At 37.0% G+C, this 15,055-nt stretch overlaps 1 protein-coding gene across 2 annotated transcripts in view; it reads right to left on the bottom strand.

Annotated features, from left to right (window-relative positions):
* The window catches only part of Prex2 (phosphatidylinositol-3,4,5-trisphosphate dependent Rac exchange factor 2), a 311,821-nt gene that overhangs the window by 102,634 nt on the left and 194,132 nt on the right, over positions 1 to 15,055 (bottom strand). For both annotated transcript variants that reach the window (XM_052175955.1, XM_052175956.1), the window contains 6 exons: positions 11,666 to 11,845; positions 9,521 to 9,615; positions 8,848 to 8,930; positions 8,129 to 8,219; positions 7,408 to 7,536; positions 4,498 to 4,539 (listed from right to left, as the gene is read on the bottom strand). In XM_052175955.1, the coding sequence (XP_052031915.1) occupies positions 4,498 to 4,539; positions 7,408 to 7,536; positions 8,129 to 8,219; positions 8,848 to 8,930; positions 9,521 to 9,615; positions 11,666 to 11,845 (620 nt within the window). The remainder of the gene's footprint in view (positions 1 to 4,497; positions 4,540 to 7,407; positions 7,537 to 8,128; positions 8,220 to 8,847; positions 8,931 to 9,520; positions 9,616 to 11,665; positions 11,846 to 15,055) is intronic.

A 15,055-nucleotide genomic window follows, 5' to 3' on the forward strand; every position in this document is an offset into this window, starting at 1 on the left:
AAAGACAAATGATGCCTTCAGTATTGGATTCTCATATTATTGACAGAAACACAATTTTTAAGTCATTTACCAAGAACATTGAACATCTATTTTAATAACCATCAAACTCATGTTTTCCACATAATACAGTTGTTTTGTGTTACTTTAAATGGTAGAAACATTCACTATTAATATTTTTCATGGAAAATAGATTTAATATTAAAATATACACTATTATATTTAAATATTCCTTTATTAGGTTGAACTGTATGAATTGTCTCCTTTGGCAGATCAAAAGAATTAAATATGCTAATTCCATAAGTTTCAGCTTATCAGTTTAACCAACATGTGCATGATAGATGTCTCCCTTTAAAAATTCTATACCATGTGTCCTGTGCTGTTAGATGGCAAAAACGTTTTGAGACAGCTAGACAACATGAAAACTGGAATAAATTTTATTCTCTCAAGCAGAAATAACAACACCGGTTTGAGTTGAACCATGCAAGACATCAAAGACTTATTGTTTGTAGTGTGATATTCAGGCACTGCTTTGCTATTTTCAGCAGAGAACAGATGGTGTGCTTATGTGAACTTCAGAACACACTTAATCTACATTGTATATAATTTTACAAGTAATTTTATAAAAAGTTATTTCATAGAAAAGTGAAAACAGAAAACCCAGTAGCATCAAGGCCACGTGATCACGCATCACCACCCAGTATTCACAGCTCCTCAGTGTCCCCTCCTCTCCTCTCATCCCATAGAGCAGCAAGATTTTTACAGATGTCAAACTGTAACAAAACAAGAATGTATGTCCACAGACCTGCACTGAGACGTGCAGAAAAGCTCAGCACCCTCAAACATTAAATGTTTTGCTAAATGGCCTTATAGCCCATATTTCCTTTCTGTGCCTCTTTAGTCAGAAGACTTATCCACAAACTTTAACAGTCAATGCATTGAAAGGCTAGACCTGTTTGAATTATTGAAATATTGTATCTCCCTTTGGGAAATTTTCTCTCTCAATCAGGAACTTATGTCTCCATCATAGACCCAGGACATCTCTAAGATGGACAATTAATAGCAATTTTAGAGTCTTTTTATGTAGCTGGATTTTCCATTGGAACATAAGTACTTTAAAGCCAGAGGGACCCATCACATGAGATATGCCCACGGGCTTTAGAGGCAACTAATTAGCCTTCGTAAGCCAATGGGTCCTGGGCTGGCCAGATAACTCAGTAGTAGAGTGCTTCCCTAGCATGAACAAGAACAAGGCGCTGCATCCAATCACTAGCATTGGTAGGAAAATGAACTAAGAACTAAGACAAGATTCATTTCTACTTCCTACCTCTTAGGTATCTAATAAAGACAAATAGAATTGTAAATGCCAAGTGCTTATTATGATAATGCAATGTGATGAGTTTATTGTTGCAACTGTTCTTTTCTTAGCATCTAAAAGTACTTGGCACCAACTAGAAACCTGGTCATGTTACTAAGCAGAGAAGAACAGGATGATAAAGAAATGAACCAGAATCTGTTTCCTGTGAGCAGGAACATATGCTCTTTTCCTTTAAGTTATGTAGTCACTCAAAATTCCTCAGCGTCCTTCTATGGCAAATCTCTTCTTGGTCCTAGTATTATATAAAATAAAAAAGAACTTCAGCAAATACCTTAACAGCTGTGCCCAAATTCTAGCAAAAGAATGAGTTTTGTCACTGCTTTCTAATTATTTTTGAAGATTATAATTTTTCTTGTACTGGGAATATGTTTCAAAAATGTGGGTTTTGTTCCTATAAAAAAGCTTCGAATTCCTTTCAATACTTAAGCCCCTACTATATTCATCCTCTTTAAACACCCAACAAATTCAATACTCTGTATAATTTCAGCTATTTACAAGTTCAAATGCCTTAATTTGCTGCTGACAAAGAACCCTGAAGGAGATAGAGACATACACTGAAATATTGACGGGTATCCTACTGACTCAGAGATGGTAGGACAGGAGGGAACAAGCACAGACAAGAACACAGACACTCCTCAGAATAGGAACGGTATCGATGCTGCCTCTAGTCAATGGCTATCTTGAGAGGGAGAAGCAGGCACCTGCACAGATAAGCTCCCACACAGAGTGTCCAATCCCAAGTGGTTGTGTGTGCGTGAATGTGTGTGCACGGGTGTGTGTATGTGTGTATGTGTGTGTGCATGTGTGTATATATGCATGTGTTTGTGTCTACATATGTGTATGCTTACAACAATAATAATTCAAGAAAAGATCATGACTTTGGGAGGTAGTACATGTAGGATTTGGAAGAGTGGGCCATGTGAATGATGTAGGGCCACTTTATGTATAAAGTTATGGGTTGTTTTTTTTTTTTTATTTTAAAGGCCCAAACCAGAGAAATAAACTTTTATCTTTGACTTCTAAATAAATATGGAACATTTCCAAGGGATCAAAAGGGTTAATAGAGAATTTAGCAGATTGGATCTACCCTTCCAATGAAAGATAGCACTTCACAGCAACATGATGGATTTGGGTATTGTTTAAATGCCATGCTATGTATAAAAGGGAGGAAAGGGTGAGTGAAAACATAACAAAGGAGCCATAGGAAGAACAGAAAAGTGAAAACAAGAAGAAGCCCTGCCAGCTCTGTGTGGTGCACCTTCCTGCAAGCCTAACCCTTGGGAGGTTGAGCAAGTCCACAGTTCAGGGTAAGCTTGGGCCACATCCTGAATCTGAGGCATCTAAGCTGCGTGAGACCCTATATCAAAACATACACATAGCACACATACAAACATACACATAGCACACATACAAACATACACATAGCACACATACAAACATACACGTAGCACACATACAAACATACACATAGCACACATACAAACATACACATAACACACATACAAACATACACATAAGCACACATACAAACATCCACATAGCACACATACAAACATACACATAAGCACACATACAACCAGCAACACCATCTGCTAAAGCAGCCACCTCAATACTGGAGAAAGCTGCGCAGTTCAGGACCACTGCTGGAACTGAAGAAACTGAATTTGAAATTCAAAACTGCTTTTTGCTATTTCTTAAAATTGCTCACTGTAGACAATTTGGGTGCATTCTTACGATATTCAAAATCTGACTTGAATGAATACAATCTACTCATTTTTATTATTCTCCCAAAACACTTTTCTTTAAAAACTGTAGCAACAATAATAGTTGCCCCCAATAAAATTTATTCAAAAATCTATGAAATGTCTTTAGAAAAATTAAAAAGTTTAAGATTGCTTTTGTTGTAATTATTGTTATTAATCAAGGAAAAAAAGGACAAAACAGCCAACCAGGTAACAGAAAGCCCTTTACTTTGACTCAACTCATTCATCCCTGAAAGCTTCGAAGTGTGGTAAACTCTAAAAGTGTCAGAAATTACTCTCTACCTGTAGCCTTGCACTTGAGATATAAGTTTGAGAGTCCTGCCATTAAAAGGAAAATCCCAAGATGGTTGTGGCAGGATCTCCCATACATTCAAATGGTTGAGGTAGAGGAATCACTCCAACGAAGGAGTTGAAGAACAACTTAGTAACTGGGTGAGAAGCTAGTTCTCAAATACTAAAGAAAGAGAAATCCACTCCCAATCCAGTAAAGGTCCTATCTCCACCGCTGCATTGGAACCTGCTCCTAGGTACCATGATGCAGAGAATGCTGCAGTCCTACACACTTCCATGGCATCCACGTCCTGGGAGTGTGTAGGTGCCATCATGCCACTCTATGGAAGCAACCAATGGCCTCCGTCTGTTAGCCAAACACTTAACCAATGGAGCTACATTCTCAGACCATCATTCTTTCGTACAACATATATTTGATGGACACTTGTGACAGCTGCCACTTAGGTATTTAAAAGTAAATAGTGTTTGCTTTGAAGAGGCTAATGACTTACCCTCTGTAATTAATAGTTTGATCAAATGCTTAATTGTCCTTTGGCATCATTGTTAATTATGTTGAGTTCCTTCTAAATGCATGTTAGAAGTATGCTAATGTATAATCTGTAAAATGTTTATAAAAATCCTTGCCCATAAACTTCAATTAGTTGGCTTCATGATGAATCCCATATTCACACAATCATCTTTACCACAGCCTACACCCTTTCCCCTTGTTTTATTGCTGTGTAACCCAGGATGGACTTAAATTAATGACGTTCTTCCTTCACTGGCTTCCTGAGGGATGAGATTGCCTGCCTGCTCTTCCAAGCCCAGATTCCTCTTTTTTTATGAGACTTATTTAATGTGTTTATATGCATTTTCTTATGTACTTATGATCAAAAATGAGAAAAGATTTTGTGCTCTTACTAAAACATGTACATACTTTTTAAAAATTTTTTCCTCTACTTTGAAGAAGGCAGGTGTTAAAGGCTCATTTTATCTCTTAAAGTGGCAGAAGGAATTGATTTCCTATTTTAAGACCTTTATGATCCTGAGACACATACTATCGACAGTAAAACTAGGAGAAACCATTACCTGAATATTCAAGGAGAGCCAGCAGTATGCGGCACTTCACTTCTGCAGAGAAAGAAATCACATTTGTTAATTGTCCACTCTGTTTCTGCAACACACTTCACACTGTAACATAGTAGTAAATATTACTGTGGCCTTATTATATTAGGCAACCAAAATTCTATTTATTTGACATTCTACTGTTAACCATATGTGAAGACAAATGCTATCAATTGCTCAAGATTCTAAAATGTTTTCATCTATGAATAACAAAACTAATAGAACACCATTCATATCTTGCCAAATTCTAGGTAATCCTTAGCTAAAAATACATGTATTAGAGAAAAAATACATGTTTATCATTAATATACTTTGCTATTCCATCCCATGCAGGCCAATCACAAATATTTGAAAAGTATATATTAATGCCATACTTATCACTGTGGCCATCTACTACTAATAGTAAATAGCACACTTACATTAGAAAAATTTTATAAAATATGAAGTTCCTTCTATGTAACCAATAGTGGCATGAAAAAAGAAAAAGGAAAGGTTACAAAGTATCCTGTCCTATGTAGATTTATAGGTATCAAAGAATGGGTATGTATTAACTGATCAAAAATCAGACAACATTTCAAAGGGCATTGATGTTTACAAACAAGATTGGGAGAACAAAAAGATATCAGAGGCAGAAGGATTAAGCAGGAGACCATTTTTATGATATCTTAAATCAGTCACCAATTGAGTTGGCTATTGTTTACTATCTTCTTCTACCACCCCTCCCAGGCATTCAGTAGGCTATGTATAGATAAGCAAATACTCATCCAACATGGAAATGGTATGTAGCAGTCCTTCATTAATAAAAGCCACAGAATCATAATATTATGATGCCATATTTGGTATAAATTGTAAGTCAGATATAAAAGAACAAAAATGGAATCCCTCTGTTGACTCATGTAAAACACATTTGTAGTCAAGTATCAATATGTTAATTTTTTTACCTATTACTATCCATGGAGCTCCATCTATTATGGAGTTTGAAAGGGAGGATGAAAATTAAACTGAAGTAAATAGAACAAAGTGGTAAGGGACTGAGTAGGTTACCTGAGGATATTCTACATTATAACAACTGTTTTGAAAATATTCGCACCTTACCCTCTCCCTGGAACAGCCCAGTAGGCAGTAGGCTGAAGCAATGGATGGTAAATTGTTTTTACTGTGTTTTAAAGACTCATTTAACAAAGACAGTTGGAGTTTTACCCAAAGTAAGTGCATCTCAAATGAACTTACAAGAATAAACAGAACTAATGTCTGCAAAAGGCCCTTAATTCTAAGAGTCTTAGGACATACAGCAAGACTAAACCAGCTACTGGAGCCTTATAACCAAGGGTGATACAATGTTCATAACATCAATGAATGAATGAATCAATCAATCAATCAAATGAACAAACAAATGATAAGTCAATCTTTGAGATATCTAAGTCTATGACTTCCAAATGTACCTTGGGGAATAAAAAGTAAAAAATTCAACTTGAGATAATAATTTAAGATTTAAAAGTGTTTTCTAGTAAGCATATTTCTACATTAAAAATGTGTCTTTTTTAAAGTAAAAACACATTTTAGAAGTATGTGCATTTCTAATCAATACTGTGCTTGCTTGAAAACAAATACTATGAAATCTGTTTTTATCATTGTTAAAACCTCAAAAGATGATGAGAAGAACTGTGAGTTTACAACTACCAGGAGCATTATGCTACCAAGAGTTAACTATTTTGAGAAAATATGGCTTCCCCTCTGTAAAGCATGTGCTTCAATTCCCTAATGTATCTTTTAAACCCATTCATTTTTTAAATATTCATTAATTGGGACAGTTCTGATTCAGAATTTTCATCAAATGGGATGTTATAAGTGAACCAGAAAACCACAGTATTAAGCAATAAAATTAAAATATAGCCAAGAAATCCAGTTACAAATAACAAAACATTTCATCACTGAATAAAACATCTGTTATTTATCTGGTGAACTGTTCATCCAAATGTCCTCTCTACTCAACTCAATGTTCAAGTCTGCTGTATTTGGGTTTATTTCAGTGCAGAAGACTTAATATCCCAAGATAACACTCACTAAATGAGGAAGCTGAGACATAAAAGGAAGGCTGCCCGCTCAGACTCTTAATCAAAAAAGAGGAGCTGGTCTTTTGATGGGAAAATATAACACTTTTTCTAATTTGCCCTAAAGTTGGACTCTTGTTAGAATCTTGCAAAGACATAAGTAAGCATGAGCATGATGTTTGCTGTGCCCAATTCTCAAATTTCGTGTTGTCAATATTTGAGGATAAATGATTCTGTGTCATAGGCTCAGCAGCACCCCTGCTCTCTGCCCACAGTCTCTAGTAGTAGTCCTACAAATGTGAGAATAAAACGCATCTCCAGACCTAATCTCTAACAAAGGATGTGACAATTTCAGGATGCCTCCTAAATAATGTCATGGCAGCCAGTGACAATAAGCCAAGGCCAAAACTTTCAAAACTAGTGATGCAACCTATGAAGTTAATTTGATTCCCACACAGATATAGACTTTTTAGGCTTCCTATACGAAAAATAGGCTTCAAGTACTTTTTGTTAATTCCTTATAATTTTCTCTATAATGATTTCTAATTCCAAACTATTAAGCTCATGTTGTTACATCTGTCAATGCATAAAGTTCTATTCCTTCAGAATCCTCTCCATGATACAGTCTACAGTGTCTTCAAGCCTATTCCTCCTCTACCTCCTTCTCTCTCACCTACTTCATTCCTCTTATTTGCTTTAGAATGGGAATCACGCAACAAACAATGAAGCATTACAAGACTCGTGTTTTACAGGCTTTTAAAGCGATTGGTGCTGGTAGCACTATATCCACGTTATCAAAATGTTCCTTGTCTTTCCTACTGACCTTCAACATATTTTCTGATGCTCTGTGCAAGAGCCTGGACACTGATGGGAAGATTCCAAGGATCCTGCTTGAGGTGGAGCCGCAACCTCCTGGGGCAGTTCAGCTTTGCTTCCATTTCCTGTTGGAATTCTAATAGAATATGGGAAATCTCTCATCAGTGTGAACTGATTCTCAGGCAAGGCCACTAGCTTTAGCATTTTCTTGCTTTTATCTCTTTTGCCATTCTAGAATAGCATTCATGATTTTTCTAGTGAAGTCACAACAGAAAGAATGCCAACTCTAAAAACAAAGCTCAATGTTAGTTTCTTATAGACAGTCCACCCAGGAAAGAAATACATGCAGAAGCTCTATTGTGAATACTGAATCAGGGATCTGTGAAGGCTGCTCTGCTGTGCTGAAGCTTAGCTATCAATTCTAAACTTGTGAGCCCCTTCCCTACATGAGATATGACCAGCTAAATCATGCTCTGCAAAAAATCCTTAAGTCTTTTGTGTCTTTAATTCATGTCTTTCTTTTAATTCATTTGCCTCTAGAGGGATCAAGTGTTTTAAACTGTCAAAGAAACATAAAAAGTTTATAAAAGATAGTATATAGAATTATGGAAAAAGAACAACAAATATTTTATTCTTATGTTATCATTGTTATCATCATTATTATTATTTCTGCTTTATGACTATGTCACCTATTTTATGCTACCATCCGATATTTCTGTCACACATACCTTGCAATCCTCGACCTGGTGTGAGATACTTGGTTTGCTCAAAGGCCCTTATCACAGCTTGTCCTTTCAAGAGGTTGATTATTGAATCGATCTATGAAGGGTAGATTTCTGAGTGTTATATGCATTCATATTACATAATATGTAACTATGATCTTATAGAACATTTTTCTTAATTAAATGGTTTTGGAAACCCATGCTGCTGGTGAAGCTCATCTTTAAGCAAAATTTTATAATCAATACATCTTTTTAGTTAAATATTTCCAATTTTTCCTAGTCATTTATAAATTAATAAACAGTTGCCAAATAAAAATTTATTTCACCAAAGAAAGTGAAAGTTTAAAACGTACATTTAAAAAACACAGAATTATTTTTTAAAGTGCTAAAATCTTCAATATTTTTAATTTCAATTATGATTATGAAACATTTTATAACATCAGACTCCTAACATGAAAGTTCAGACAACTGTACAGGAAACATTCAAAAAACCCACAACGAAGAGGGTGTCTCCTGCATGTGCAGTTCTTTTTAGCTTGCCATACAGTTTCCTATAAAGCTCTTGGTATTCAGAAGCATCCTTCAAGTTAGTTGTAAGAATGCCTCCTTTAAAGCTATGAAGATGAAGAGACAGATGGAGAACTTACTTTCTCCTTCCAAGCTCTTTGCATCTGAAAGATTCCTAACTTAATTTGTAAAAGAGACCCCCAGCTGTCCCATCACACCTGGCTGACGAGCTGCTCCAGGCAAGTGTGTATCTTGTCCTGTTTATCATGAGATATCCGGATGCTGATAGGAAGCTCATCACCTATATGGAAAGGAAGTCAAAACCACCATCCCATTTTTAACACATTGAACTAGACTCATATTTGATAACATACAGCAATTTAAATTAAGCTCTTAACCCACATCAGCTAAAAGATGTTATCAGGTCTCATAGAGTAGAAAAGTCAATGGGATCACAGTCCTGAAGTAACCAAAGCAATGTCCATCCCAGAGAACATAAAGCATCAACCTGTGTTTTCTAATGACCCTTTCCCTATTGACTAAATATAAGGTTATCAGATGTCTGTGCCTTCTAAAAAACATCCTTAGGCTGAAATGCCTTCTCATACCTCCTCCCAAGCATCCATGTCCAGTGTTTTTGGTAAAACTGATTCCCAGTGTACCTAGAACCTTTCACAATGAACAGGAAGATCAGAAGCTGTAAGTTAAAAAACACTTTTAAATGTGCTGTTTTTATAACTGGGATTTGGAAACTCACTTTATAGGTCACAAGACAATATGGGCAGCCATGGAGAATGACTAATAAAATTGAAAATTTATGTGGATTCAAAAAAATCAATCCCTTCTTGGACATTACTAACACTGAAGAGCACAGCTATCTACCACACGTACCCGAGTCCATCTCATCACTGTGGAAGTAGGAACTACACTGGCTGCTGCAGATACTCGTGAAGGAGGCAATGGAATTCCTGTTGCTGTTGCAGTCACTGCAAAAAAAGAGCCTTATGTTGCTTTAAGAACATACTTGCCCAGGTTGGTATGGCAAGAGAGGGGTAGTGAAGGTCAAGTAGGAGCAGAGCAGAGTAGAGGGAAGAAGGTGTGAATGCCACAATAAAACTCATTGCTTTCTATGCTGATAAAAAGAAGGCCCACCACCTCCTGTTATTTTTTATCACACAAACCTGTGCCACAAACACATTTATCACTGCGTTCCATATAACAATATGAGAAAGAGAGACCTGCCCAACTTAATTTATCTCAGTTTTTAGAAGCACTCTTTCAAATTCAAACATTTCAAATTTTCTTGTTATATAATTGATTCCTGAGTGAATTTTGGAAACTGTCTAGTTATAAAACCTGGAGCCAGCCCACCTAAAATTCTCCATAATCTATTTAATAACAGTGGTTAGATAAGTTTCTGACAAAGACAAAAGCTGTTTCATGGCTTTTCTCTTTCAACCCTTTCTGGTAGTTTAAGCACTAACTTACTGGGAACACCAGGAGCTCCCTAGAGTAGTAACCTCATCTGTCGCCATGGAAAACGTACCACTGGAAAGCACTAAAAGCGATAAATGTCTACAGAATGTTTTCAGTGCTGCTGAATACAAAAAAATAATTCGGATTTTAGAAACAGTGCAGCAGATTTTTTAACCCCTTTGGAATAAGGAAAAAGGACTTGATTTTAAATTCCTATTTGAATTTTCTATCACAGCCCAGAAGGAGACTGTGAAGGTAATTTTAATTATCTGATAACTGAGATGTGAGATACAAGGTCTTTTTAGAAACATCACTTCCCAGTGAAGAAAAACCACGGGATCCTATCATGGAGCGTCCTGGTACTTCCCGAAGCTAGAAGTAAATGAAATAGTAACTGTGTTTTATTCATTATACCATTTCCAGGAATAATCAACTTTGATGTCATTGTTAAAATCCTCTTTGGAAAAATAAAACTTATAATGGCAGACTGATTAAGGGAGATAACTCCATGGTCTTCTACATCCTCAAGTGTTAAATGGATCAACCATAAATCTGCCATTCCAGGTTGCTGTGGCAGGTTATTTTAAATTCCAAAATGCCAAAACTATGAATTTAAAAGAATGAAAATTACTAGTTTAAGATAGTATTATATGATGAGAATAATTTTGATATAATGACTACTTATATAGTTTTTTTCCATTTTAAAATACTGAACATTTTTCCTTCAAATAATATAAATGGAACCTGAGACATGAGGCTGCACACATACTTCATGTGACTAGTAAAAGTGCTCAGTGAGAATTCCAGAGAGGGGGTTTTGGATCAAAAAGCACTTCTAGAGATGTAAGTCTTGAGAAGAGGCATTGAGCAGGGAGGGGTACTGAATGAACTGTGCTAACCTAAAATTCTGAAGTTAAAATTTAATACTCAGTGCCTCAAAATGTGACCAGATTTAAGGAAATAGTCCTTGTAAAGTTATTAGGATGGATTTTTAATTCAGTGTGCCTACTGTTCTATAAGAAGGTGATCTATAATTGGAGGTCACATAAGGAGACACAGAGGAAAGATGACAATTTACATGGTAAGGATGTATGCTTAGAACACCTCCTTCTGTCCCCGTCCTCAGATGTTCAAGCCAGCCAATCAGTGGTAGGTTATGCCATGAGTCCTGGCTAACTACCACAAGAATAGCCCAGAGAGGAAACAAAGACAAAGTTAGACATTAAACTGCAACTTATAAAAAGGAAAGGGAAACAGGGCAAAAGGATGACTATTTACTAGTTAATGAACTATGATCAGAAAGACATTTTCCACAATTGCTATTACACAGTTACACAGCCTATAAGCACAGCTCTCTCCAATGGGGCCACACTGCTGGAGGGAGAGATGCTTTCTTCAAAAATACAGGTCATTAAAGAGAACAATGCTGTCCTTCTTCAGTTGGGTGGTTATTTTGAGACAGCAATAAACAAAATCAACCATTAACTTTTTTTAAGCCTTTGAGGAAAATGTAAATTCTCACTTGAGGCTGTTGATGAGATGGGCTGAGAAGCGGCTTACCTGTAAGAGTCCCTGTTGCTGACTGTGTCATGGCCCGAGTCCTCTTGCTCATCCCCTGCTACATTAAAGCAGACACGTTTGCTATTGCTCTCTCCCTTCTCGGTGCCACTGTCCACCGGCACCACACACTCTGTTGTCTTCCGCTCCAATTTAGGAGAATATGTTATTGAAGACAGAAGGCTGCAATGTGACGACATGTTTGAGAACATAAGTGCATGTTTTGAAACAGATAAGTCTTTTATTTGCTAAGTGTGAGAGCTTACAAGTATTTCCAGAAGGCTTCTGTGTTTCATGTCAAATAGTATCTGTGTATAAAATGCATCATAGGAAGCTCAGATTTACTGCTCAGGACTCAGAAGTAACAGAGCAGCACATGAATAATCTAGAAGGCCGCATTCAAATCCTGTTCCAGCCCCCTGAGCTTTGTTATCAGAACTGATTATGGTGGTTCTCTCTGACAGTTAGATTATGGGAATAAGAAGTAGCTAGCCTCCATGGCTGCAATCAGAATAAAAAGGGAGCAACATTCTGGTGTATAACACTTGTTAACAATCCCCTCTTGCATTAGTACCACTAACATTACAGTGTAGCTATTTCCTCTAAATTAAAATAGGCTCATAAGGTTAGGGAAACTTACAAGATTCAGAAAGGTCTTGAAACCTAACAATTTACAAGTCCTCGGTGAAGGCTCTAAAGCCAGCAAAGGATGACTAGAGAAAAATGAGCCTTCAATGGAGCTGCTTTCAAGCTGTTTGGGGAGTTCCAAGGACACAGCTTTTGTTAGGCCTCACACCTTGCTAGGACTGGTGTTTCCATAATACATCCATGAGTCATTCCTGCTCCTAAAAGCAACTTTTGTGCATGCATCCTTATAAGAAGCCCAAATAAAACCCTTCTTTGGCCTGGCATTGGTACTCTATTGGGAGTTCAGACACTAGTTCCTGCCTCCTCAGGAAAACAACTACGAACTGCAACTATTAACCAGGCTTTAATAGCCTCCCCAGCTCATCCTCTTAACTTAAAAATTAAGATACTCTCTGATGTCTGCCTGCAGTATTGCCTATTTGATAGGGAGAGTCGAAATCATCAGTTTCTCCCTGTTCTAACAGGTAAGTGCCCTGGACATACTGACTTAAAGATACTAAGCACAGAAATATTCTGTGTAAGGCTAATAGGTGGCAGAGTCCACTTGCACTGACAATCCAGCCAGTATGAAATGCACAAATCTGCCCAACAAAGAGTCCTCCAGTTTAGCTCAAGGGTATAATGTCTTGAGTTGGTATAAAAGCCAATTGCAATTCTAAGGCTAGAAGTTTGACTATGTTATACAATGCTTCTATTAGAATGATCAAAAATTAGGTAATATTAAAATTAGATTTTATTACTAAACAGCATGCTACAAACTTACAAGATGAATTAAAATACACCTGAAATAACAGCCTACAGATGCTTTCCCTAGCCAATAATCACAGTAACATTTATAAAATACCTACGACACTCAGTTCTAACCAATTGCACATTATCTGTGTGCTCATTTGTTCATGGCAATGCGAACATTCTGTTTTTGGAACTCCAACATAACAATGCCCATACCTCTCATATATATTTTATATAAGACATGAAATCCAAAGCTGTACATTAAGTAAACCTAGAGAAAAGGGTTTCACTGATTAAAAACATATTGTGTTCTTGGTAGTGTACATGTAGTATTAGACAAAAGCCTCTGCCTTGTTGGAATGTCAATTTCACTAGCAGGAAGAAAGAAACAGCAAGCTTTATAGTTCATCAGATGGGGACAAACGCTAGATGAAAGATGGTGCGGTGCTTGGGCGTGGCTTGACAGTAGAGCACTTGCTCACGCAGCAGGTGCCGAGCCCACTGGATTCAACTGAGAGCTATAGGTCCATATTTTGGTGGGGAAGCTTCTCACTGTGAGCTGATGCTTGAATAACAGATGGCGTTTCATCGTCGATAGACACCAGTGAAAACCGAAGAACACCCTTGCATTGCTCAAAATGCTCTGCGAACATTTTCTGTATTCCAAAGTGATGAATCATTTTTAAGGAGTTTCTCTATTTGAAAAGATGCTTCTTTGTCCTTTGACTGTGCATCTACTTACTCCTTCCCCCACCTCCAAGATGAAAACATCAGAGCAACTCCAACTGCCCAAGTCCTACTGCAGAGACAGATGAACTCTGCTTACCAAGCAGGAGAGGCTTGCAGGGGTTCTCATCTCTGCTCTGTGGGTATGTTAAATTAGAAGTCATGGGGCTGAGCATAAATAGTTTTCTCACAGTAATAAGAATTGTATTCACATTTTAAGCAGTTGCAATGGGCTTGCTCTGACCCTCTGGGAATAAGTGTTTAAGCCTACAAATAAAATGAACAATTGAAAAAAATTCACAGACATAACATTTCTAGATCCTGAGAAGCAACAATAAAACACATATATTTTTGTGGGCAGGCCAAAAAATATTCCCTTTGCTTTTACCCATTAAGAACATGCAGTTATCTAGCAAAGGTCCAATTAATTAATTTCTCAGCAGAATCCTATTCCAGAACAGTTTCCTCTAGATTAAACACTGGTGGATGAAGACTGCCCTGTATGCTATCATACTGTGTTCTAAAATATCATCATAACATCTAGCATTTGTTGAGTTCTCATAGTAGACATGGTAAATGTGGACTAAGTATTAATTTACTTAAGTCCAATTTATCATCCTTAAATGTGATCATTTAAATCAATTAAGTCTACATTATAAATAGGTAGGTGTTAATTGTATTTTAGCAGGGGTTGTTGCAATAATAGACATACATTGTTACATACATACATACAAACACTTCATAAATTAGACATTTACCATCTCTGCATGGTTTTCTGTACACTGAGAAGTTGGGTGGTCCCTGGTATGCATGTCCAAGTGGGAGGAGACACCTTCCTAGTTCTCTGAGGATAAACACGTCTATGTGAATTGCTTTAGCTAGTGTAAAATGATGCAATGTGATACATGGTTACTTTCTATAAGCCTATGTAAACCCAGCTCTTTCCTTTCTCTTGCTTATCAATCAGTAGCATTCTCAGTAAAGGGGCACCTGGCTACTCCTTTCAGGGAGGACAATGCATAACAGTGACCTTGTGGCTCAAGGTAGACATGAAGAAAGAGCAAATAAGTTCTTGTTTCTGTAAATCTGTGAGATCTTTAGTGTCCCTTTGAACAATATGGGAGATACAATACCATGATGTTGAGTGGAAACCAGACATCAGCAAAAAGGCTAGAGTGTCTAGAAAGGAAGAACATCTTCCTTCTTTCTATGTCTAAGGATCTTTCTTAATTCCACCCTGAAAGTGCAATTGATTGGCTGGTCATGTGGACCTCCTCAGATGCAGAG

Source organism: Apodemus sylvaticus, chromosome 3 (genome assembly GCF_947179515.1).
Source record: "Apodemus sylvaticus chromosome 3, mApoSyl1.1, whole genome shotgun sequence".
NCBI classification, from domain to species: domain Eukaryota; kingdom Metazoa; phylum Chordata; class Mammalia; order Rodentia; family Muridae; genus Apodemus; species Apodemus sylvaticus.